The sequence below is a fragment of the Leishmania martiniquensis genome, chromosome 8 (assembly GCF_017916325.1).
Source record: "Leishmania martiniquensis isolate LSCM1 chromosome 8, whole genome shotgun sequence".
Taxonomy (NCBI): domain Eukaryota; phylum Euglenozoa; class Kinetoplastea; order Trypanosomatida; family Trypanosomatidae; genus Leishmania; species Leishmania martiniquensis.
In genome coordinates, this window is record NC_090143.1 from 149,683 (window position 1) to 174,498 (window position 24,816).

A 24,816-nucleotide genomic window follows, 5' to 3' on the forward strand; every position below is an offset into this window, starting at 1 on the left:
ACGCATAGGTGGAGAAGGGAGTGTATGTGTCGTCTGAGTGGGTGACCACACGCACATACACACGCAACCACACACCGATACCCTTGTCGTCATACACAGAAAGGCGGGGACGTGCACGCTTACCGTTGCACGTCGTCCTCCTTCCTCCCTCCCTCCTCCCCCTTCGTCCGCCTCAGCGCAGCATTACCCCCTTTTCCCCTCCCTCAAGCCCTCTCTGCGAAGATAGTACGCTGCATCTGTCGGCAGCGCCGCCATCATGCCCGCTCATGCCTTTTCTTCGCCTCAGGACGGTGGACGCGCCGTTTCGGCATCGCCGTCGGGCCGTAACGCTGCCGTGGTCGACGCAGCACCGCGCCCCGTGTCGTCTGCTTCACCAACGGCAACGACATCCGCAGGAACACCAACGGTGGAAACGGGCGGTGCTGACACGGTTGACTATTCTCGTTGGGAGGCGACCGACATTCTTGAAGCGCTGCTGCGCATGAGCAGCTGTGAAAAGAGCGGCCGTCGTTCGGAGGGGCAAGCCACAGAGGCTGCTGATCTGACCACCGGCCGCCGCTCCACACCCCTCGAGTCGAACGTTTCTCCGCCGAAGGCGTTGCGTCAGCCAGGGAGGGCGCCACACGCTGCAATCCTGCGTCCAAAGCACGATGAGGAACTCGCCGGCGCACGGGCACTACCAGCGAATGCGCCGGACCCGCTACCGCCAGCAGCCAGTGCAGCCCAGGGGGGGGGAAGCCCCTCCTCCATCGCTTCCTCCTCCCCTCCCCCCGCGCCCCCCTTTCGAGAAACCGCAACGATAGCTCCGCAGAATCAGACGCCGACTCAGCGCCGCGTTACCGCCGCCCACAACGACAATGCGCAGAGGCGCGACAACCATGATGTTCAAAGGCGCGCCTGCACTTTCACAGGTTCGACCGCAGGCGTGGACTCGACTGGGCTGGTCTTTTCCAATCTCAACTCGCGAAGCGCGACGACAGCTGCCTCGTGCTTATCACCGCAGGAGGACGGCTTCCTTGCGGAGACGTCACTGCGACGAACACTGTACGCCTCACTGAACGAGACGGCACCTACTGGTGCTAAGGGTGCATCAGAGGCTGCTGCCGCGCCTCAAAGCTCAACCGTGCACACGGAGGTGGATGGTGCGCTGTGGCAACAGGCGTTCGCGACGCACGCGCAGCGGCTGCTTCGGGAGACGCAGCAGCAGGTAGAGGAATTGCGCCGATGCCAGCGAAAGACCGCGCAAGAGGCACAGCGGGCCAATGCATTAGCGGCCGCTTATCGTGCACTGGAAGTTCAGCTCGCTGAGGCGGACGCGCGGCGCGCCGAGGAGCGTGCGGCACACGAGGATGCTGTTACCACGCTCTCTCAACAGGTGCTACGTCTCGAGGAGGGTGTAGGGAGGCTGCGGCGCACAAAGGTGGAGTTACAGCGGCAGCTCGAGGGCTCTCGGGCAGCGGCAGCACAGCAGCAGCAAGCACATGAGCGGGAGCTTCGAGAACTGCGAAGCGCACTGGAGAAGGAAGTGAGACGAGCGCGTTCCGAGCAACCCCAACAAACAAGTCAGTGGCGCGGAGAACATCAGTTCCTCGAGGAGAAACAGGCCGAGTGGGCGTCGCTTAGAGTAGCGGGAGCCGCGCTGCAGATGCAGCTGGAGGCGGGCGGTGCTCCGCCAGAGTGTTCCCACAAACACAGCAAGGCTGTATCGTTACATGCGGTGTCGTTGCCCTCAGGTGAGACCGGAGGGGAAGGCAGCGCAGCGGTCATTCGTGTGGATGTGGCCACCAATACGGACGATGTACACCTCCCCGCCACTGTGGCGCCACCACAAGAGGACCCTGCTTCGCCGTACACGCGAGTGCATCCAGACGTGCTGGCGCAGCAGCAGCTGCGGGAGCAGACGATACTCTCTCAGCTATCCATTGCCGACGCCCGCCTCCAGCATGAGTCGCGGCAGCGGCGACTTGCTGAGGGGCGTGTGGCAGAGCTGCTGGATCAGGTGGAGCAACTTCGGGGGGCATTGGCGAGTGCCGAAACAGCCGCTCAGAACGCGGAGCGCATGTGCGAGACAGCAAGGCAAGCGCCAGTGGTGGGGCCGGGGCTAGAAACGGCGGCGACCAACAAGGACAGCGCCAACAGGGGTACGCCTCAGCAGCGGGGCGCGATTTCTGAGACAGGAGATGAACGGCAACCGGAGCCGCAGCTGCTGCGGGAGATTCAGCACGAGTACCGCGAGCTGCGTCGAGAAAGCGCCGCCCTGTTGGCGCGGCACAACGCGCAGCAGCGTCGGGAGGCGGAGAGGTGGATTGCCGTGCGCTCCGCTGTCAGTGCTCTCCTTCACCTGGTGGGCCTACCCAACGCGCAGGGCCCGCTGGAGGCTGCGGTCGCGACGGATTCGTTGGATCTCGACGGACTTGGCGGCCCCCTCAGAGAGGCTTGTGAAGCTTCGCTGCATGCCGTTTTGACGGCGCTGGAGACTGTGGCCGCCACCCTACGCTCGCAGCAAGAGGCGGCAGCAGAAGCAACGCTGCAGGAACAGCGAAAGCTGTCCACACTGGAGAAGGCGGTGCGCGAGGCGGAGGCGCAGAAGCGGGCGCACATGGCCACCCTCAAGGCAGCCGAGGCGCAGCTGTTGGAGTCTCGACGCGAGCTTGCGGCGTGTCAGAAGCGCGAACGGAGACGAGAGGATCGTCAGGCCGCACACTCTGCGATGTGGCGATCGGCAGAGATGCAGCTGAAGCAGGTCGTGAACGTTGTGCGGCGTGCCTTGCGGGAGTACGCGCGTCCCCTGTCTGCGTCGTGGGTGAGGCCGACGGCTACTGGAAATGCTGTGGGTGACGGCCCCGAAAGCGCAGGTGGCCGCGTCTCGAGGAGGGGCACCTGCACTCCGAAGTCGCCGTCGCGTCGCTCACCCACGCCGGCCGAGTCGCGCAACGATGCCGAAGAAAACGAAGGCGACGCTTCCATGGCGCACCCGACAGCAGACGCGGCGCTTGTGTGGGCCTCCGATCGAGACGCGATCACAGCCGCGTTGGAGGTGATGCTTCATCCCCATGGCTTCGTGCCACAGCGCGTGGCCTTTGAGGCGGACGAGGAAGAGGAAGCGGAGGCCGTCGCTGCCAGTACAGACCCATCACCGTCGAGGCCGCCCTCCAGCCCGGCTGCGCATTCTGCTAGACTGCCCATGTCCGCTCCCGTCGCGACTGAGTTGACGGGTGCGGGTGGTGACTCGGCAGAGAGTGATGTGTGCCGCGATGTGGCCGTAATCGCGCGGGGTCTTCTGAAGCTGCTCGCACGATGGCGCAAGCGTCAGCACACCCTTGTGGAGTCGCTCAAGGGGCTACAGCGCCTCGTTGCAGATATGATGGCAAAGAGCATAGCGCTGGAGGACAGTCAGCGAGAGACGGAAGCGCACTATCAGCAGCAACTGCGTCTTTCTCGCACTGCGGAGCAGCGCCGCGCACACCAGCTGGAGCAGATGCAGCATGAACTAGACGACGCGAAGCGGCAGCGCGAGATTGACAGCGCGCAAGTACGCCACCAAGCGGGCGAGTGGGAGAGCGAGCGCGACGTGCTACGTCGCCGTATATGCGTAGCGGAAGAGAAGCTGAGCCGCACGGAGCAAGCGCTGGTGGAGACGGATGTGAATCGCAGCGTGCAACATGCCTCTCACGAAGCTCTGCAGCACGCACTGAGTGACGTCACCGCAGCCCGTGATCGGCTGGAGCGCCGCCAGGCAGACCTTTGCGTACACATCGAAGATTTGGAAGCGCGGCTGTTGGTCGCCAATCAGACTCAGACGGGCCTGCACGCGCTGATTACGATCGCTGTGGCGTTTATTGTGCGACTCCTGGCGGACTACCAACAGCTGCAGGGACACTACCAAATTCTGCGTGCGCTGGCCTGGACAGATGCGCAGACGATGAGCGTCGTCGCACGTGTGCTGGAGAGGAACTGCCCGAGAGGCAGTGATCCAGCGACGGCAGTGACTGGTGAGCAAGGGCCGCGGTGGCCAACGGAAGCTGCTGGTGGGGCATCTCCGTGGCTTGCGGATGCGTGGCCCCCGTCCGCTGCTCCTGCTACGCGTCTCCGAGCAGCCGTCTATGCTGTGCGGGCTGTGATGCGCATTTCGAGGCTCCTGGCCGCGCGCCAGCGCCTGCGGGGCAACGCCGGAGCACGTCACCGTGATGGAGCCCCACTCACCTCTGCCGCCGCAGCGGTGCAGCCTGCGGCATGGCAGCCGCTCCTACTGGCGCTCACCTCTGCCATTACGTGGGGTGCCGCCACTCCGGGGCTCACCAGTGTGGTGGCCTTGCCTCATCACAGCCTGCTTCAGCGCTACACGACACGCTCCGACGCGTGCATCCTCCCCGTTGTGCGTCTCCCACCACCGCTGGAACTTGCCGCCGTCGCACACGATGAGGGCGAGGTCGGGGGGCGTGGTAGAGGGCACCGGGGGTGCTTCGACTGCAGTGGTGGCGCGAACGAGAACGGCACGGCGGGCATCGGCGCTGACCACCCGCAGCGACAGCTTATGCAGCTGCTGATGATTTCACAGATCGACGTGCAGGATCCCGTGACGCGGCACCTTTGGGCAGGGGTGGTGGCGGCTGCGTCGGCGAGTGGACGTGCGACGGCGGAGCTCCTGCGATTTGCCCAAGCGCGCCACGCGTTGAGTGAGAAACTGCTCATGCTGCCAGGCCACAGTACCACGACGATTCCGCCAACGCACCCATCGCTGCTGGCGCTACATCTTCGCCCCCTCCTACCCGATCGGCTTGCCGCGCACCTTCATCTACACCTGCAGCGGAGCGCCGCGCAGACGCGTCACGCGGAGGAGTCGAGCCAACTCTTGCAGCGGCTGGCGCAGGAAAATGAGACGTTGATGGCAGCGCTGAAGCAGCGAACGCACGAGTACGACGCCGCCTCCACGGAGCTGCAGTCGCTGACGTCGCAGCTGCATCGACAGCAGGCGGAGCGAGCGGAGCGCATGGCCGTGCAAGAGAAGCTAGTCGAGACGCGCGCATCGCTGCTGCAGGAGCGCAAGCGGCGCCGCGAGGCGGAGGAGCGAGTGGCGGCGTTGCAGCAGGCGCGACTTCAGTGGCTGGGCGACCAGGAGCAGTACAAGCGTGAGGTGTACGTCTTGAACATGGAGTTGGCCAACATCTCTGTGGGAGGGGCGCCTCCCTCCGGTGGGAGAACAGGTGCGCTCTCTCTTCCACCACGCGTTGGCGCCGGGCCGGCACTCACCAAGTCGGAGTGGTCGATCCACGTGGACGACACAACCATGACGGACGTGGTATGCAGCTCTTCCTCACCGCCTACCCACTTCGATCCACCTTCGAGCAGCTCGAGAAACGGGAGTGCACTGCACAGACACCAGTGCGCGGGCGACAGTCATCCTCTTCCGGTATCCTGCACCGCTCCCTTGGCGGCAGAAGTGGAGTGGCGTCCCAGCCCCGAGCTCGCCTACCACTACGAGCAGCTCCAAAGTGGCCACCCGTGCAGCCGCCACTCTCACACGAGGCATCCTCACGATGGCAGCAGTGACATGGAGACGAAAGCGCGCAAGGCGAGTGACGGGCATGGCGAGACGTCACCGTTCCCAGCGCAGCAGTGTCGCTCTCGCACGAAGCTGCCCACGCCGGAGCAGCTCACCCAGAGTGCGTTGCCAGGCGGGGCCTGCTCTGCTGCTGGGAGCAGCGGCCGCGAAGGAGTTGCTCAGACTGTCAGCGATACCGGTGCCTCATTGTGGAACGCGCACCTGCAATGCCAGGCTGCATCAGGCACAGCAACCCCTTCGATGACAGTGGCCAGCATGGCCACACGTGTGACGGCAGCGGGTGCGGAGCCACCGCCTCTGCCGCAGCCGCTTGCGTTGTACATCCCAAGTGTGACTCGCCAGCGGGAGCTGGCCGGCAGCGACACTGCTGAGCGTCTCGCGGATCACGGGCCGGGTATTGCCGCCATCACCACTGCGAAGACTAACAGCGCAAAGAGGGTGACGTCTCTCAACAAAGACGGGCTCAACATCGTAGGCCGCAGGGCGAAGACAGCAGCGTCACCTTCGTCATTCCCCGCCGACGCGCCAGTCTCAGATATGGATGTGTGCGCCGCAACGCCTCCGCCTCTGGCCGCGCTGCCGCCTCGACTCTCGCACGCTACCCTGTCGTTGCCGCCGCCGCTCACACTCGGTGCCGTGGCGGCGGGGGAAGGGCCTCAGCAGCTGCGGCTATCTCCATCGTACTCCGCAGAGCCACCGCGCGCGCCCACCGCCACGCCCGCATCCCCTTCCTCCGCGTTCACTCGCTTACCAGCGCCGAGACCGCCACCACCGCGGCCCTCATCGCATCACGCGAGCTCCTCGGAGGCGCATGAAACACACGCTCTGGAGCCCGCTTTATCGAGAGAAGAAGCTGCCTCTCTTCTCCGACCAACCGCATCTGCTTCAAGGCCAAGCCGTGATGGCGGCTTCGAGGCCGCACGTGAGGTAGTCGTGGAAGCTTCACGCGCCACTTATCACGTCAGCGGCTCGCTCTACTACACAGCCCGGTGAGCGCCACAGCAGCGCCGGCCGCCTGTATCCCCCTTCGTTCCACGAGCGGCTGCCGTCTTCACCCGCCCCGCTCCTCCTCCTTCCTTTTCACTGCTCGCATGCCGTCTACCGGACAGAGTTGTCGTCCCACCCCTCCGCGCGCATGTGTGTGTGTGTGTGTTGAAGGGGGAGAGGCACCCCCCTCTGTGGACGGCGCCGAACTCGGAAAAAAAATGCACAGAAAAAAGAGTCCGTCCGCCGACAAGGACTCTCCCTGACTGCACTGCTGCTGCAAGTGGCGCGTCGCGCGCACCATCTGTGAATCTAGCGGGGCGTCCCTATCGATACTTCACCCCACCCCGCCCCCCTTTGCTGCCCATCCGCATGCTGAGCTTCCTGCAGCAACCGTCTTTGAAAGACCTTCTATCCTCCGCTCTCCCTCTCCTTGTGCCCCTTTCGCAGCTCCGCGTTGCAATCAGCGTTCCCCGCCTTTCATCACTGCCCACTCCCCGCGTAAAAAAAAAGGGACAGGTTCGCGCTAGCGTGCAGGCTGGCTGCGCTCCTCTATCGGCCTTTTTTCCACTTAAGCGAACGCGCCTTCATCACCCTCAGGTTTCTTTCGTGGACTGCGTGCAGCACCACTGCGCTTCCTTTGGACAGGAGGGAGGGGGGAGGGACGACACGCGCGTTGGCGTGAGCTTACCACCATACTTCACCTCGTGCTCTCCTCCAGCGGTGCACCGCTCGATGGTGTCGCTGTCATTCACCAGCGCTCGCGACTTCCTGCGCTCTCTGATTCGGTGATGATGGGGAAAGCCGCTTCCGATGGGCCAAGCAGCACCTCCCCTGGCGTCGCCCATGCTTCAGACTCACGTGTCGCCGCCCCGCCTAGTGCTGCTGTAGCTCCACGACTGTATGCAGTCAACCCCCCTCCCGCGCCCGGCACGCAGGGTGTCATGCCCAGCATGGCAAGAAGCGGCGGCGATGTGGTCTCATCTGCTAGTGCCCTTCGATTCACGTGCTGTCGCTGCCGCCGGCCGTTGGTCGTCCGCCCTGCAATGCAGCGGAGCGCTGTACCGGTTCTGCGTTCACCGCACGAGCCAGCGTCCGTGTCGGTTGGACCGGCGGTGGCTGTCGAAGGGCCGCCATTGCACCCCCTCCGTTTGCCATCACCGCTATCCGCGGTGCAGGGCGCCGTACGCGACTCGCATGCAACCCGCGGTACTGGGCGCCTCTTCCGTCCCCTTGAGCCACCAGTGACGGCTGTCGGTGAAGGGGATCACACAGTCCGATGTGAGGACACCTGTGAGGATGCTGCTGATATACCGCCAGCTGTCGTATCGACAGGCATCTTCGAGGAATGCGACAGGGCAAGCTACACCAGCAGCACGCAGCTCACCGACGAAGCGCTCCTCAATGAGCTACCACCCCACTTCTTTTCGTCAGCGGAGCTGCTGACCTCGTCGCAGCTGGCGGACCTGCTCTCGCGCGCACAAGAGAGCTGCGCTGCAGCCGCGACAACAAGCATGTGTGTAGGGATGACCTCGGCAACTGACGGCCCACTGACGGCGTCGCCTGCGCCACAGGCCGTCAGCACTGCCGCGTCACCCTTGGTGACCCCCGTCCCAACAGAAGCGACCGTGCTGAGCGTGTGGGAGCTCGCCTCCCTCGGTGTGCCGGTGCACAGTTCAACGATTAGACAGGTCGGTGATGATGATGAGAACGGTCATGCCGCCGCTCGCTCAGGGACGTCACTGGACGAATCGGTCTCCTCAACGCAGGAGGCAAGCAGCTCCAACGTAGCAGACGGGCACAGCGACCTCAGCTCGGCACCCGCTGATGAGCGTGGCAGCGCACGCACAGGCGCGAGCCCACATATATCCCCACAAGCGTCCAGCAGCTGCACCTTACCACCGCTTGTGTACGATAAAAAGAGGGCGTGCGGAGCGCTTCCTCCACTCGGCAGCGCCACCCCCCCTGCTGCGCGCATGCAACCGGCACGGACGCTTTCGGTGGACAAGACGTTTGCAGGCCTTCCGCCGTCGACCCTTTCGTTCTCTCCCGGGCCACCGGAGCCAGCGACGACGTCTCATCTTGACCTCGGCATTAGTATAGCAACACCGGCAGGTGACCCTCTCGGCACGGTGCCCTTTGATGAGCTCTGCCGCCGCTGGATGCGCCTTCTGGCCCACACCGCCGTGCCGCATGAGCAGCCGCTGTGCATGGACTGCTGGAGGGATGCATGCCTTGCCCCGCTGCAGCAGCGCACGCGCCGTTCGCTGGAAGGCACGAAAGCCCTTGCAGCGATGATGTCGAGCACGCTTGCGGAGAAGCTTCGCCTCTTCACAATGTGCCACACAGCGCCGCCAATGGCGCCGTCGCGGGAGGCCGGCATTACGTCTGCGGAGTTGCGACGCAACAGTGATGAACAGGAGGCGAGGCAGGCATTTCTCTCGAGCGCAACTGTGGAGGCGTCCAACAGGGGTCTGCCGCTCATGTCACTTGACGCGGTCGCAGCGAACCTGTTCGGCAGTGAGGAGGAAAGGCTACTACGTTCGCTAGAGGCTCTCTCTGCCCCCCACGGCGAGTCTCTCCCCATCACAAAAGGGGCTGCCACCGCACGAAACACTTTGCTGTGCGCCACAGGGGCGCCTCTCGAGCCATGTGATGCACCTCAGCCGGATAATGGCGAAGGTGCTTCAACACGGGCGTCCTTCCGTCGCGATGCAGAGAAAATGACGGCCGAGCTAGAGAGGCTGGCGGCCGAGCAAGTGAGCCTGGAGCGTCAGGTGGCGGAGCTTCGAGATGAGTTGCACGCCCTAGAGTCCGCCGCAGATCTGGGGAGCCGTGGCGACGGGCACGCAGCGGAGACGCTCACGGCGCCACCGTCGGATGTGGCGCCGCAGGGGTGGCACGGGCTGGCAGTGGCACACAATATACACGAGGTGCAGCGCGCTTTCACCATCGGTGATGAGGCGGCCGAGCGGCAGCGCGCGATCGACGACCTCGTCGAGCGCTTTGCCTATGTGTCCACCACCCCAGTCGACGACCTCTGTTTTCCCATCGACGTCTCTGGCCCCGTGGGGCTCATTGCAGGGCTGCGGCTTGGGCTTGTCCTACCGTACTCCGGGTCCCACGGCGGCCGCGCCGGTGCAGGTAGCGGAAACGTACGCAGCGACGGCGCCACCGTCGCATCCACCACCTCTACGGTGCCACCTCTCATTCCTGCGCCCCTGCCTGTGTCCGAGGAGTGCATGCACCTCCACGGCTTTGTAAGCCGCCAGGTGGGCTACACGCAGCTGCTGCTCAGCGGCCACACGAGCACGGATTGCAGCGACGGAGACAGCACAGCAGCAAAGGGATGCCGCGACAGCGGCGGTGGCGCGCACCGGGGTCTGTCGAGTGGCGAGGCGGCGGCAATATCAGCGACTCTCTCTCCTCCGGCTGATGCCGCCGCCACGGTGGCCTCCGCCACCCCGGCATCGACCGCGGTCGCAAAGGTGAAGAACACCCGTGTGTCGCCGCTCGAAGTGAATGCCGCGTGCGGCTATCTGCTGCTGCTGCTCAGCTACTTGGCGCAAGTGAATGGATTCGCGTTCCGCACGGCTGTGCTGCGGCCTGCGGGGGATCGGAGTACGCTAGCGCTGCTGAAGCGGGTGCCGGCTTCCGCCAGCGCTGCGCACAGCGGCGGCGGTGCTACGCAGTCCATCGCCGCATCGCCATTTCCTCTCAACATCTTCAGTCTTTTCACCAGAAGAGGCGTCACAGGTGCGCCGCCCAAAGGCAGCGGGAAGTTACCGCAGGCGATGGGAACAGCACCTTCTGTCGCTTATGTGGTGGACCACGAAGTAGACTTCTATCTGACGGACCGCCTCCTCGCGTGGCGGACATTTGGCGCCGCCTGTGTGGCGGTGGCTGCGTGCGTGACAGAGCTGTCCGACGCGCTGCACGAGAGCCTGCGTTGTTGGCGGATGCGAGAGAGCATGTTTTCTCAGCCTGCCTCATGCGCCTCCCCGACCCAATCCTCTCATGAGGCGGCGGCGGCGGTTTCTAGGAATGGGGAGAGCGTGAGCGCCGCCTCCTACCCCGCGGCACGGCCCGCATCGGCAGACGTTTCGGGCAGCCTCGAAAGCTCGAACGACGCCGTGGTGTGTGCGGCCTGCAGCCAGCAACCTACACCTGTACCGCTGCCTCAGCTCGTGCAGGAGTTGTGCAGCCGTGCTGGCCATCGGAACAGCTCAGGGAAGCACGACAGTTGTGCGGCGCTGCCAAAGAGCACCGGAGCTCTCGGCACGTTTGGGAGGTCGGGTGCACTGCCGGCGGAAGGCAACAGTGGTTCGCGCGAGTCTGCCAGTGCGTCGTCCCCTCAGCCGTCATTACAGGAAGGAATACCGAAGCAGTGCTGTGGCTCGTCTGCTGCAGCCGGTGGCACGTTCCCGCTTCAGCCTCCCTTTCGAGCCCATGGAGACACCGTGGACGGCTTCTCGGTGCGCCATGGCAGCGTTTCTGAAGCGACCTGGACCCTCGGCATGAAGAAGCTTCTAGCGAACGTGCGTTGGTGCATGGAGGCAACTGTGGAGCTGGAACGGCTGTACGCTGTCATTGGAGAGGCGGACGGTGATGGCGCTGGCGCTGAGTTGGATGAGGATGGCAGAGATGTCTCTGGGAAGGTGCGCACGATCGCTGGCAGGACAAGAGAGTAGCTGATGCGCTGCGCGTGTGCATCTCTGCCGAGTGCAGGTGCGTGGACAGCGTCGAGAGACGTGGCGGGGGCGACCGCGGCTTCATCTGCCCGCCGACAATGTCCCAGAGACATTTCTCAGCACATATGCGTCTTGATCTGTCCCCGGCCCCCCCTCGATCTGGTGGGTGTCGTCACCTCCTCTTCCCGCGACGTTTCGCACGCATCTCGTCATCACAAGGCGCCCTGGCCACTGTCTCTGATCGCTCACACCCCCTCTCCCTCACTCCTCCTGCGGCGACACATCACCACCCATTCCCCAAACGGTGCGCGCCATCGCACACGAACGAGTCAGCGTGAAGTGGGCAAAGGGGGGTGGGAGAGGCCGGCGTTGACGCGGCGAGCTGAAGCATTACGCCCGACAGCCGCACTCCGCGAGGAGGAGCGTCGTACGGTACTCTGCTGGCGCTCAGCGGAGGCGGGAATGGGTGATCGCGCCCCCGTCTCCGCTGCCGTGCGGCCTCACGTTTCCTTCGAGAAGTAACACACACACACACTTACACACGAAGAAGTGTTCTTTGGCCCACAGGCATCCCTCCCCCTCCCACTTCTCTCTGGCTCTCTGGCTCAGTGCATAGACCGCCGCACCCGCGCAAGAAGGTTCAGGCCTCCTTCCACCACCACCACCCCTCCTTGCCTTTACTGCCCGCCCCATCCCTAAACGCCTATCGCCCTCTCGCTCGCTTTCTCTGTAGCGCAACACCCCAAGGCCTCTCTCTCTCAGGGGCTCATCCGTGCGCGCTTCAGCGCGTCAGCACTGACCCACCAGGCAGATACATGTATATATGCATATCCTCAGTAGATAAGGTGCCGGGGAGTGTCCCCCCTCCCCCTCCCTCGCGCACACGTGTAACTCATCTCCGCTCCTCCCTCTCTCTCACACACACGCACACGCAAGGTTACGCACAGATACGCACACCACCACAATTGGCTCCCTCTTTGCCTTCAGGCGTAGGGAACTCCTCTAGGACGACATGGCGCTCTCCCCCATTGCCTACATCTCCCCCGGCTGCAGCGCACAGTGCCGGCAGTGCGTCGCTGCCAAGCCCGACTCGTTCGCCTTCGCTTCCACTCAGGCCATATCCCTCTACCGAGTGAGTACCGCCAACGTGACCGTTCCATCGAGTGCGCGCAGCGACGCAGCGCAGGTTTCACTGCCGCATCAGCAACAGCAGACGCTCGAAACGATCGCCGTCACGGAATACCCGCTGAGAACACTCTTCGGCCATGGCGCCAGCGCCTCCATATCGGCCTTCGCGTACAACGATGACTACATGGCGTGCCTGACTCCGCACAACAAGCAGGTTCTTCTGTGGAGCCTGAAGGATGCTGAGACGCTCACTGCGAAGAAAATTGGCGGCACCACGCTCTCAGATGTCTTCAAGCGCGAAGGCAACCCATCCACCATGTGCTTGGCTGGCAGACACCATATCCTCTGCGGCACCAACACAGGGCGGCTCATTTCGCTCAACACGAGCCTCGACCGCCCTGAGCCGCACAGCGTCGCCATTCCGCCATCACAGCAACGCGGGAGCGAGCAGCATCCCCGCTCTCCAGTGGCACCAAGCAATTCTCACAGCGCCGTCCCTGGAGTTGGCGCGCTCAGCCCCGTCAGCCTCAGCGGCACGGGCAACGTGTCGGCGGCCGCGGTAGAGTCGGTGGAGTGCGTTGTGGCGGCAGCAGCGCGGCCAGACGAAGTCGCTTGCGGCACCTCAGATGGTACGCTGTGCCTCTTGACGCTGAATGCGAGCACAGGTCTACGTGTAATAGCCTCCCTGTGCCCGTTCCCAGCGAAGGAGAAGAGCGGCACAGTCCTCGACGTCAGCCCGCTGCCTGTGACCTCCCTTGCCTTCGAGCCGACCTCTGCGCAATACCTCGTTGTCGGCTCGCAAGACGGAGCGCTGGCGCTCTGTGACGTGAGCAAGAGCTCCATCGTCCATTCGTTCGACGTCAGCAAGCTGCCTGAGAAACAAATCAGCTCCATTTCCTGGATCCCCGGCGAGGCGGGCGCCTTCTACACGGCGAGCACCGACAGCCCAGTGCTGCGTAAGTGGACCGTCTCGAGCAAGTCGGCTGTCGGCAGTGTCAGCATACTGGTGGTGCGCCAGCCACCACAGCCCCGGCGCGCAGATGCCTACGATGCAGCAGACGCTAGTGACACCGTTGACGCCGAGGACGGCAGCAACTGCAGTAACAGAATGGGCATTCGCAGCATCGCCTGCATTGACCAGTCGCGCGTCGTTGTGGCGCTAACAAACGGCTCTGTGAAGGTCTACGACGTGGCACAGCAGCGGCTGGAGTGCGACATCGTGACCGGCCACACGGACGTGACGCTCAGCTGCAAGCTGTCCAAGCACGACCGCGATCAGGCAGCGACGGGCGGCGCAGATGGGATGATCCGTCTTTGGAATCTACGCACAGTCAGCCTCTCGCACAGCATCCCCGTAGGGCCCGTGATGGTGCACTCGGTGGACTGGTCTCCCAATGGCAAGCACCTCATCGCCGCTCTTGGCAGTGGCGAGGTGGTCATGTACTCCACGTCGACGTACCGCGAGTCGTGGCGCACCCCAGTCTTCACGGAGCTCGTCTATCGCGCCTGCTGGGCGGCTGGCGACTCTAACCTCATCGCCGCCACCTCCCGTAGCGGCGTCGCCGTGCTGTCCTCGAAGGATGGGAAAGTCGTTCGGCGCTACCCCGCGACGCGTGGCGCCTTCTACGGGGTCGACATCGAGCCCTTCAAGAGCAAGATGTTGGCCGTCGGCGCGCACGATCACCGCATCTACGTGTATAACCTTTCCAGCAGCAGCGATCGCCCCGTGCACGTCCTGTCAGGGCACACAGATGCCGTCTGCGACGTTGCCTACAACCCCACAGCGCTAAACTATCTTCTCTCCGGTGGCTACGATGGCACAGTGCGCGTGTGGGACCTCTCATCTGACGACACGCACACCATCTCCGTGTCGTCGCGCGCGCTCAAGGGCCACACTGAGTGCGTGCGCAGCGTGGCCTGGTGCAGTCTAGCGCCCTATTTGGCCATCAGCGGCTCCGCGGATGCGACAATCCGCCTGTGGGACGTTCGAAACGGCATCGCTGTCACCACTGTGCGCGGCCACAACGCGGACGTCGTCGCCATCTCAAGTCACAACGAGCGCCCTCTCCTGTTCTTGTCCGCCGCCCGTGATAGCACGCTGGTCGCGTGGAACGTGGCCCTGCTGCGGCAGGTGTACCTCGACGCCGCCCTCGGCGCTCTCGACAGCTGCATTGTGGCCGACCCATCCTCGGTCATGGGCGTGGCCACGACCAACGTAACCGTCTCGCAGGTGGCCGGCGCAGCAGTGCAGCAACTCGCCAAAGAGCTCGCCGAGAAGGCCAGTAGACCCGCGGAGCGGCTCAAGAGGCTGGTCGGCTTCTTCGAGGGCCCGAACGGGGCCGCAGAGGTGGCGGAGATGGCGCTCTACGCGGTGGACCCGGCCGCATACAAGATGGCGGTCACAGAGGGGAAGCCGGGTGCGGCGGGGCTCGTTGTACCGGCGCCGCACCTGGCAGAGGCGGCGCGGGCTCGCGCTACGCACGCCAACGAGCGCGCCCACGGCAAGTCGGTCAACGCCGCCGGGCCATCTTATAAGAAGCAGCGCCTGCTGGAGGCGGCTGACGAGCTCTTACGTGTGGGCCAGCTGGAGGCGTACTGCGATGTGCTGATGGAGGCGGAGGAGTGGGACCGCGCCATTGCGGCAAGCCCGGCCATCTCTCGTGCCTATTGGCGTAGTGTGTGCCAGAAGGCGGCAGAGGCGATGGAGGCGGCCGGTGACGCGCGAGCCGTTACCTATTACATCATCGGTGAGCAAGCCCACAAGGCGGCGCAGCTGCTGACACGTCTCTCACAGCGTCACTACGATGCTGCAACAGTGGTGTGTCAGACGTGTCCGCAGGTCGCTAACGACCTGCAGCCGCAGCAGCAAGCAGGCGAGCCACCGCATCACACCACGGTGGACGCAAACGGTGTCACGGCTGCGACGCAGCAGCTGCAGCTCCAGCGGGCGGCGGCGCTGAAGCGCTACGCGAATCCGCAGCTCTTCGCTGCTGTCCTGCTCGCCTACGGTCACCATGACGAGGCTGTGAAGGTCCTGCAGCACAGCGGCGATGTTGTGCTTAGTCATAATCTGGTCCACGCCGTGCCGCTGCGCGAACAGGCAAGCATTGACACCGCCTTTCGACTCTCAATGCTGCAGAGCGCGCGCCAGCACAAGTGGGAAACGGCGCTCCTCTGCGCGACTCGTCAGTCGAATCCGTACGACGCCCTCGCGACAGTGCTGACGCTCTTCCAAACGGCGCAGTGCAAGCAACTGGCGGGCAAGATGGTGGCGCAGTCGCTCACCTCTGGCAACCTGTCCACGGTTCACAGCGTCAGCGAGCGACTCAGGGCCTTTTACGAGCAGGTGCGGGGCGAATGCGGGAAGCTGCAGCTTCCGCTCGACACCGCGGCGATCCAGCAACGGCACGCGCACGACGGCCTCGCCTCGCAGAACCAGCTCGCCGCCATGGTGCTGGCGGCAGATCCTTCCACGGGCCCGCTGACGGACAGCACCATTCTGCAGAGTATGAACGGTTTCATGGAGAGTCTCCTGAGTGTCGCACTTCAGGACATCGATGGCGCCAACACACCCTTCTACCTGCGCCAGGCATACAATGTCTCTGCGTACGTGTCACTGCCGCTCGAGACGCCGAGCAACGCCGCAAGTAACACCAACGGTACCCTGTCCACGCCCGCCGCCGCGTCCACCATGACGCCAGAGCACAAACGCTTCTTGGCGCTCGTCTTCCTGGTTGCAGCGCTCATGGCTGTGAAAGTGTACCGCTTCCCGAAGCTGCTGAATCACGCCTTCACCAAGGCACGCGATTTTGCAGCCGCCTCCGGCAGCGCGACCCTGAGCACGATCCTCGCGAACGCGCAGGGCGCACTCGGTACCTACTCCCCCCACTCGAAGGAGGTCGACTGCACCTCCGTGGGGTGCGTGCTGCCGGCGCTGTCGGGCGAGGGCCGACAGATTGTCTCTGCCCTCACTGGCGACCCTGTATGCGGCGCCGTGCACGTCATGGAGGACGGCTCCTCTTTCGTTTCCAAATCTGAGGCGCTCGCGTGGATGCTGTGCTCGCACTTTTCCCCACTTGCGAGCGGGGCGCGGATGATAGCGCTTTAGTCAGACACGCGCACACACGCACATATATATATATGTGTGTGTAGAGCTCTGCATTGGACGCGACTCCTGTGTGGTCTCTGCGCTTTTTTGTTGTTGGTTGCTCGTCGCTCTCCTGAAGTCACGTTAGGGTGGGGGCGGGCAGTCGCTCTTTTGGGCGCACCCGTTCCCCCCGCCCCGTCGCCGCCGTCGTCGGCTCCTCCTCCTGTATCACTCCCCTTTGACAGCCGGCTCAGCAAGGGCAATGCTGGCTGGTCATCCGGTTGCCTCACCGCCCTATCGCCCTCTAAGATAAGCTCAAGCGGTGTGCGATGTGGAAAAGGGAGCTCGGAAGAATGTATAGACGATAGAACAAGGAGGTGTACAGGCGCTGTCACTCGCGCTTGTGCGGGTGCAAGGCTACAGTGGGCAGGGCGGGAGTGTGGTCGCGGTGCTGGATGAACGACGGGTGGCGAAGTGCTCGTGGGGTAACGAAATGAGGCAGCGGATAGAGAGAGAGGTGGGGGATAGCGAAGGCATCGCGACTCGACCTCCTCTCTCTCTATCCGCTGCCTCATTTCGTTACCCCACGAGCCTCTCACATCTTTCCCTCACATATGTGCAGCTCCCCTACCCCCTCCCCCCGTTCGATCCGATGCGTCCGATGCAGCGGCTCCGTCGACGCCTTCCTCCTCCCCCCTTTCCTCCTTCCCTCTCCTCCCTGACTACCTGTGTACTCAGCGGCGGTTCTCGATGCATATACACATACGTAAAGAGATGCGGACGGAGGTATAGATGTATCTACGCCGGCATCTGTACAGACAAATATGTGTGTGTGTATGTGCGTGTCATATCTTCGTGTATCATCCCCATGCTGACTTCCCGTCTCTGTGATCGCCATGTGTATGTGTGTGTGTGTGTGTCATGTTTGGCCACCGAACCGCTTCCCCTTCCCTCAGCTCCCCCTGGTAAGGTGCTTCATGCCTCTGTGTATCAGCGTCGATCACTGCGTCGCTGTGTGTTCGACGGGGGCCGTGGATATGTTGACCTGCGTGGGCGGCGCTTCTCTTTCTTTGCGTCTGCCCCTCCTTTGTGTGTATTTTTTTTCTTCGCTTCAAGTCATGTCTCCTCGCCTTCCACGTAGAACCCCGCAATCTTCACCCTCTCCGCCTTGTCCACACCGCAGTGAGATGAGTTTCGCTCGCCCTTCTCCGGTGCGAAGAGCACACCTGAGGGCGATGCTGTCAACCCAGCTACAGCCTCAGCGGTCGAACGAAAACAAAAAAAACAACGGCCAACAGAGGAGATGTGGACAGGGCAATGAGACATTCAAGAGGTGTCACCTGAGGACGATGGGGTGCGACAGTGGAGAGGGCGCGCGCAGCAGCAGCAACAACAAACGCAGGAGGAGGACCCAGGCAAGATCTTCATGCCTCGCCGCGTATTGCTGTGGGGCTTGCCGATTCGGCGTGTTAGAATGGGTGCAAAGTCTGAGCGCGTCGGGGAAGCGGAGTACGACGCACAGAGGACTTCGCGCCCGAGAGACTCTGCTCGTTTTTCCATGAGTGTCCTGCCGTGCTCACCCACCTCTTCGCGCTGCTCTGCTGTCTCTCCCTCCCACCCACCCACCCCCCTACACACACGCACACGTACACACAGAGAAGAACTATTCTCTCGGTGCGAATGAACGCGCGCGAAGAGGAGCGGGCTTCTGTGTGGATGCGGGCGCCGCGGAGGGAGGCATACACACGTTATACAAGCAGACACGCCGAGGAGGGGCGGGTAAGGCATGATGCACGAGAGCGCGCGCATGGGCGCCCCTGGGGGGAGAGGAGGGCCTTTTCCTTACACTCGCAAGCGCCCACACTTCATCTCTCACTCCCACCCTCACCGTCTTTGCTCTGTCTCCATCTGGACTGCTTCTTTGTGAATGAAATGCACACACGTACACACATATCTGCCATGATGAACTGCCGCACACTCACCCTCGGAGGTTTGCGAATTTCTGTCGGTGCCCGCCCCTCTACCGCGCCCACGGCAATTCGCACGTGTGCCTGGATTACAGTGCAGCAGCAGCAGCAGTAGTAGTAAGGGAAGGTGTATCGGCATCGCCCGGCTCAGCAGCGCGGACACGGTGGCTCGAACCCCTCATCCCTACATACGCCGTGACCGATACACTTGTATACGACGGCAGCGGCATCGAGAAGGGTGGGGCGTGCGTTGGCTGTGCGCACAGGCCCGCGTGTGCTCGCCATTTTTCTCGCTAGCGTGGGTGTGAGCACTTTCAAATTTTTTTTGGTTGCTGCACCCTCTGCGTCCTGCGCGTGAGGATTTCTATCGACGACTGCGGGTAATCAGGCTGGCACCGATCCCCTCCCCCTCGCCTGCACGGCGGTTCTTCTCTCGCTTTGACTTCGAATCCGCTGCTGAAAGGCATGTATAACTTTCATAAGCGCGCAGACACCTCCGTAAGGGTTGGCGGCGACGCCGGCAGTGGCGGCGCGGACAGATATGGTGCGAACAGCGGCCGTCAGTACGAACGGCCCTCGGCGGGGCCGCAGGCACTGCATGAAGATGGCGACTCTGCTGCGCAGCAGCAGCAGCAGTATTGCGCAGAGCAGCAAGGGCACGCGCATGCGCACGGTGCCGAGTCCGGTGTCGGCCCTTACGCAGAAGGGCATAGTGCCCCTGTGGCGGGCAGCGCGGAAGCGCACGGCGGCGCCGGGCAAAATGATTCAAGCGCGTATTACATGGGCGCATACTCTGGCCAGGGGGGCGACGCGCAGCAACAGCAGCAGCAAGCGTACGGCCAGGGCGTCGAGGCTCACGGAGAAGAGGAAGAGGATGTGCGTATGTTCGCCGACTACCGTGGCCCCGTCGATGGGGAGAGGGCGGAACGCTACCACCGTCGGCTTCAGCAGCAGAAGCAGTACGACGACATCCCCATGCCGCCAGACGATGCGGACCCGAAAGAGGTCTTCGCCTACTACCGCAAGCTCATTGGGCTTGTGCATTTCGTGCCACCGCGGCACTGGCGCGAAATCCGGTTCGACCTGCCGGCGAACGTCGCGGAGCTGCGCCTCTATCCGCAGCGCCGCGAGCGTGTTCAGGATCGTGAGCCGATCCGCCCCTCCTCGTGCATCGCCATCTCCCTGAAAGGCATGCTGCCGGAGAACACGACGCCGTCCGAGTACGCGGCGCAGATGGTGCAGTACATGTTCGAGCTACTGGACTACCACAAGGCCTCGACCGCCATCACGGAGCTGCGCTTTGTAAAGAAGGGGACGGAGCTCGTGCAGATGGTGGTGACACTTGGGAAGGACACGCGGCTGGCTGGGCGGGTGCTGACCGAGCTGCAGGCGGCGGGACTGCGCGCGTACTACGGCAAGCCGGTCTATGAGTTTCCACCGAACGCAACCTTCCAGGTAGTCGACTACCGCCGCACCCTGCACGATGGCAAGGGCATCTTGGCCGAAGACCTTACCTTTCTGTTGGAGCCGATTCGGCAGTACAACACCGTCGACATCAACGTCATCGAGGGCTACGAACCCGGCGTCTTCTACGCCCCGGTGAAGCGGCCCGAGACGGTTTACTCCTTCCTGTGGAACTATTTCTGCTCATACAAGTTCCAGGCGGACCTGTTTCGCCGCTACGGCGTGTTGGTGACGATGGCGCAGTGCCCCCACGAGTTCCTGCAAAAGGGGATTCCGTATCACATCCAGAAGCAGCAGCTCGAGGAGAAGATCCGCGCAGAGCTGCAGCGCAAGGGCATGGCGAGGCGCGAGGGCGATGGCATCAACGGTGGCGTCGGCGCCGGCGAAGACGACGACGACTCCGACGATGGCGTGAACGGCAGCGCCGACGAAGCGACCGGCGAAGGCCCGCCGCCCGCCTGGGCCGCGAATGCTGCCGACGAGATCGACATCTTCAGCCCGACTCCCCGTGCCGGCCGTGCCCCGCACCAGCAGCAGCCCATCTCATCAACGCCGCTCGGCCCGGTCGGGTACGGCTCGGGCGGCGGCAGAGCCGCAGCGACGCCGAACACCGTGGCCACCGCCATAACCTTCGTTGACGAAGAGGGTCTCGAGGACGTCGACGCGCTCCTCCGGCAGTACAATGCGCTCACAGAGTCGGCACCGCCCGCAGCCAAGCAGCGAGATGCAGCAGCGAAGGGGCGCAAAGCAAAAGTGGAAACGGCGGCGGAATCCGCGGCTCATGTGGGTGGGGATGGCGTTGGAGAGGCAGAGAGCGGGGCACCGACAGACACCAACCCACAAGGCGAGGCATACATTCTGCCTCCACCACCACCGCCGCCACCGCTGGTGGTGGAGGGACCGGGTTGGGGCGGTGTGGAGGGCGGCTATGGCAGTGAACCGTTCGCCGCACCGCCTGGGTATGCGCCAGAGCCGGGCCCGCACGGGTACCCGTCGCCGCCGCAGTACTACCCGCCCGCGATCCCCTACGGTGGTTGCCAGCGTGGCGTCCCCACGCCACGGGCCGACCCGTACCCGAGTGTTGCGCAGCGGTCTTCTTCGTCGTACGCCGCGCCGCCATACGCACCTAGAGACTCGAACGTCTATGGTAGTGCCACAGGTGCGTTGACCACGACCGCCACAAGTCCTGGCGGTGCTTCTTCGGCGTATCCGCTCCTCGTGGACGAGGCTGATGATGAGGGTGTGACCCCTCAGACGCTGGTGCCGTCGTCACGAGAGCAGCAGGCGTCAGATTTAACTGCAGGCGATGGCGGCGGTGGCCAGGCGGACTTCGACAGACTCCAGCAGCAGCAGCAACTGCAACTGCCGCCGCACTCTCAGGAGACAGCGCCAGCCCTGCATGAAAAGGATATGCTGCTCTCATGGTCCATGGACGAGGGCCTGGCGAGCAGCGCAGGTCCTGGCTGCGCGGCAATCATGGGGTTCTCCGTTCCCCCGCCCCACGGCTATCAGCACAGTCGTGGTAACGTAGTGAGGCAGGACGACGACGCAGAGGGCAGCGCTATGCTGGGCTACGGCCTCAACTGGTGCGTCTTCGGTGACTCTCAGCAGCAGCAGCAGCAACTGAACATCTACGAGACGGGCGCTATAGCTGGTGGTGTTCTGGGGGACTGCATTCCAACTCAACCCTCGTACTACCCAGGCAGCGATCTTGGCAGCTACCCGCAGCCGTCCCTGCACCCATCGGCCCCGTGGGGGTATGCCGATAGCAGTAGCGGAGCACCGATGATGTACAGCGAGCCGATGCCTATGCCGCCACACGTGCGTGAGGCGGCAGAGATCGTGGCGGATTTAGAGGAGCGCATTCAGGCTGCCTTTCCGGCCACGTGGGCCGCGGCCTCTGACCCCTCGGCGCAGCCGTTCCTGTTGGACGATGAGCTACTGGCGGAGCAGGAACTGCCAAGCATCTCGGAGGACTCGAGCTGCGTGCTGGAGCACATCCCTCACGCTGCAGCCGCTGCTGCGGCGAATTTGGTCGCCCCAACGACAGAGATCGAGGAGCTGCTTAGCTTCCTGCATCGGAACGTCAGCCTCGTTGGTCGACTGCTTCATAAGACCACCACCACGACGGTCGAGCAAGCGGCTGAGGTCGCAGTATTCCGCGCCCGTGCCGCACGCGCGTTGCTCATCGGCACGACGATGACCGTTGGCGCGCCGGAGTCACCGGCAGCCCCAGAGGCGGTCCGCGCTGCGTGGGAAGAGCGTACCGCTGAAGACAGGGCGATTCCGGCCGCACCTGCGGCTGCGAACCACGGCGAAACGGAAGCGTCGGCGGACGCAGAGGAAGCCTCCGCCGAGACGCAGCTGCCCGCCTTGCTTCCCTATCTCCTTCGTACCGCTTCGGGTGTCGACCTCGCTCTGCTGCTCGCCTTCCACTACCCCCGTGCCTTCTCTCGCCGCTTCTTGCCCTACGCCCCAGCGTACCTCTTGGACGAAAATGTCGCGCGCGTTATCTTCGCGACAGTGCTGCGGCGAGACACGCAGGCAGCCAACGTTGTTGTCACACATTTGCTGGCGCACTGGTCTCCGCTGGCGCAGTGGCTGCTGCGCGCAGCGGAGCTCAAAGCAGCGGCAAAGCTCGAAGGCGGAGAGGCGAGCGCGGAAGGCTCAGCCACGGAAGAGAAGAAGAGCACAACGGCGGCCATGAAGCACGTAGTCTCGGCTATAGGGAGCGCGATAGACACTGTTCTCGCCGTCCTCTCCCCGGCGCAACGACAAGCTTGCCGTGCCATCAGCGATGCATGCGACTACGTGGACGCCTTCGCTGAGTCCGTGTGCACCGCTACCGCTCACGAGGATGCCGGGGACGATCCTGCGCTCCCTCGTCTCTGGGGCCCTGACGGCGCGCTTTACCGATCCCTCTTGCGGCTCTACGTAAATACTGACGTGTGCGACGGCGCAAGGGTGGCGTCACGTATACTTCTCGGTGGCCGCTCCTCGTCATCGTCGCCGACGTGGACGTCTCTCGCTGCTGCAAAGGTCTGCCTGACACGGGACCATTACTATTACGGCGTCGTGCTGCTATCCCGGTCGCAAACGGCCCCCGTGCTAAGTCGTGAGACGGCTGCCTTCTGTGGTGTATTTCTGAAGCTGCTGGAGCTGCAGCACACGCGGTGGCAACAGCAACAGCAGCAGAGCGAGGCAACCGGGAGCGGTGGCAGCACTGCAACGGCGCCCTCCGTCAGCGAGAAAGAGGCAGAGCAGCTCCTAGACACAGCCTTCAAAGTCATGCGAACAGTCGACGTTTATACGGCCTTGCGTGAAGCGTACTTGGATGTGGAGGTCCCCATCACCCGCTTCGAGGCTGTGCTTGCCCGCCTCAGTCCCGCTGAGCCATCCGCGGTACCACAGGCACAAGTGCTGACACTGGACGAGTGGTATGAGAATAGTGGAAACAGCGGCGTAAGGCGCAACAACAGCAGCGCTGGGAACCCGCTGCGCAAACGTGGCACAGATGCAGTCGCCATCCCCAGTATTTTCTATTACCGGCCTCCGTCGCGTCGCAACGCGCGGGGGAATCCACCGCCGCCGCAGCAGCAGCAGGCGTCGAAAGCGACACTGAACGCGCCCAGTGCCTCGGGCGGGCATGGCCAGGCGAGCATTGCGTCCAGCTGGCGGCAAGAGTGGACGGAGGCCATGCGCACCTACCCGCCGTCTGGGACACCCTTCAGTGCGCTGCCAGAGGGGTGGACAAGCCAGCTCAGTCGTGAGAATGGTCATTACTGCTTTAAGCCCCCGCTGCCAGGGTCGTCGACAGATGAAGCAACGGCTGCCGGGACCGCAGCCTCTGCCTCCGCACTGACCTACAAGCATCCCCTCGACGGCAAGGAGCACCTGGTGACGCCGCAAGCCTTTCTGCTGGAGAGGGGAGCCGTGGATGCCAGCAGCTCGAGCGTTACCCTCGATCAGGTGCGCACCCGCGCGAACGCCATGCACGCTGCAGAGGCCACAGCGATCGGGCTGCCACCGCCGGCGGAGCTGACTGCCGCGGATGCGGAGGCCTGGGCGTCGGATCAGCGGCGCCGCAATGTGTTCCTCGACATCGCTGTGATGGAGCTGCTGGGCATTACATACCGGGCAGCAGGGCGTGCCGGCACCGCCGCCCCTGACACTGCCGCGACGAGTGGCGTGAAGCGCGGCCGTGACACGGGTGCGACGGGACTCACACCGGAGGAGCTGCAACAGCTGCTCATCAAGGCGATTCCGAACTCGTACCCTGCGGTGGGGGCGCCCTATCCGGCAGTCGGCCGCGGCTGGTCTGTATACCTCAACTCCGCACGCGGCCAGTACGCCTTCAAAGGAGGGGCCGCAAGCCGCCCGAGCCAACCGCCGCTTTTCGTGCATCCCAAGACGGGGAAGCATTACTTTGTGTCACCGCAGGCGTTTGTGCAGCAGCGGCAGGTCAACCTCGAGGTCGTGGCACGTGTTTCCGGGGTCGACAAAAAAGGTGTGGCGTCGTGGATGAGCGATCAGCGCAACCGGCACACTGCGATCGACGCAGCAGCGGTGAAGCTCATCCCCATCACCTACAGCGACGTGGACAAGGCAATGGAGGAGAACATGGCCGCAGCGAAAGTCACCGGGGAGACCAACGCGGAGACACCACTCTCGCCCTCGCGCGATCGCGATCGCCAGCAGCAGCCTTTACCCTCATCGCGGCACCGCTCTGAGCGCGAGGGCCTCGGCAGCAACGGTGGTCGAAGACGCCGACGGCACGAGGATAGCGACAGCGATGCCTCGCACACTGAGGGCAACAATCACGGCGGCGGCGGTGGCGGCCGCGGGAGCCATCGCCGCCGCCGTGAACGATCACCACGGCGACGCAGCGGAAACGGTGGGGGTGGTGATCGTCGCCGTCGCTAGGGCCACGCT

At 63.8% G+C, this 24,816-nt stretch overlaps 4 protein-coding genes across 4 annotated transcripts; all 4 read left to right on the plus strand.

Annotated features, from left to right (window-relative positions):
- Positions 1-256: 256 nt before the first annotated feature.
- On the plus strand, positions 257-6,556 carry LSCM1_07179 (uncharacterized protein; the record flags this gene model as incomplete). Its single annotated transcript, XM_067324563.1, has 1 exon — positions 257-6,556. One exon carries the CDS (start codon positions 257-259, stop codon positions 6,554-6,556), a length of 6,300 nt encoding a protein of 2,099 aa, XP_067180920.1.
- Positions 6,557-7,341: 785 nt separating this feature from the next.
- On the plus strand, positions 7,342-11,238 carry LSCM1_07180 (uncharacterized protein; the record flags this gene model as incomplete). Its single annotated transcript, XM_067324564.1, has 1 exon — positions 7,342-11,238. The coding sequence occupies one exon, from the start codon at positions 7,342-7,344 to the stop codon at positions 11,236-11,238; it is 3,897 nt and encodes a 1,298-aa protein (XP_067180921.1).
- Positions 11,239-12,250: 1,012 nt separating this feature from the next.
- On the plus strand, positions 12,251-16,474 carry LSCM1_07181 (uncharacterized protein; the record flags this gene model as incomplete). Its single annotated transcript, XM_067324565.1, has 1 exon — positions 12,251-16,474. The coding sequence occupies one exon, from the start codon at positions 12,251-12,253 to the stop codon at positions 16,472-16,474; it is 4,224 nt and encodes a 1,407-aa protein (XP_067180922.1).
- A 2,411-nt stretch (positions 16,475-18,885) lies between these two features.
- Positions 18,886-24,807, plus strand: LSCM1_07182 (uncharacterized protein; the record flags this gene model as incomplete). The annotated part of the gene is made up of 1 exon (XM_067324566.1): positions 18,886-24,807. One exon carries the CDS (start codon positions 18,886-18,888, stop codon positions 24,805-24,807), a length of 5,922 nt encoding a protein of 1,973 aa, XP_067180923.1.
- Between the last annotated feature and the right edge of the window lie 9 nt (positions 24,808-24,816).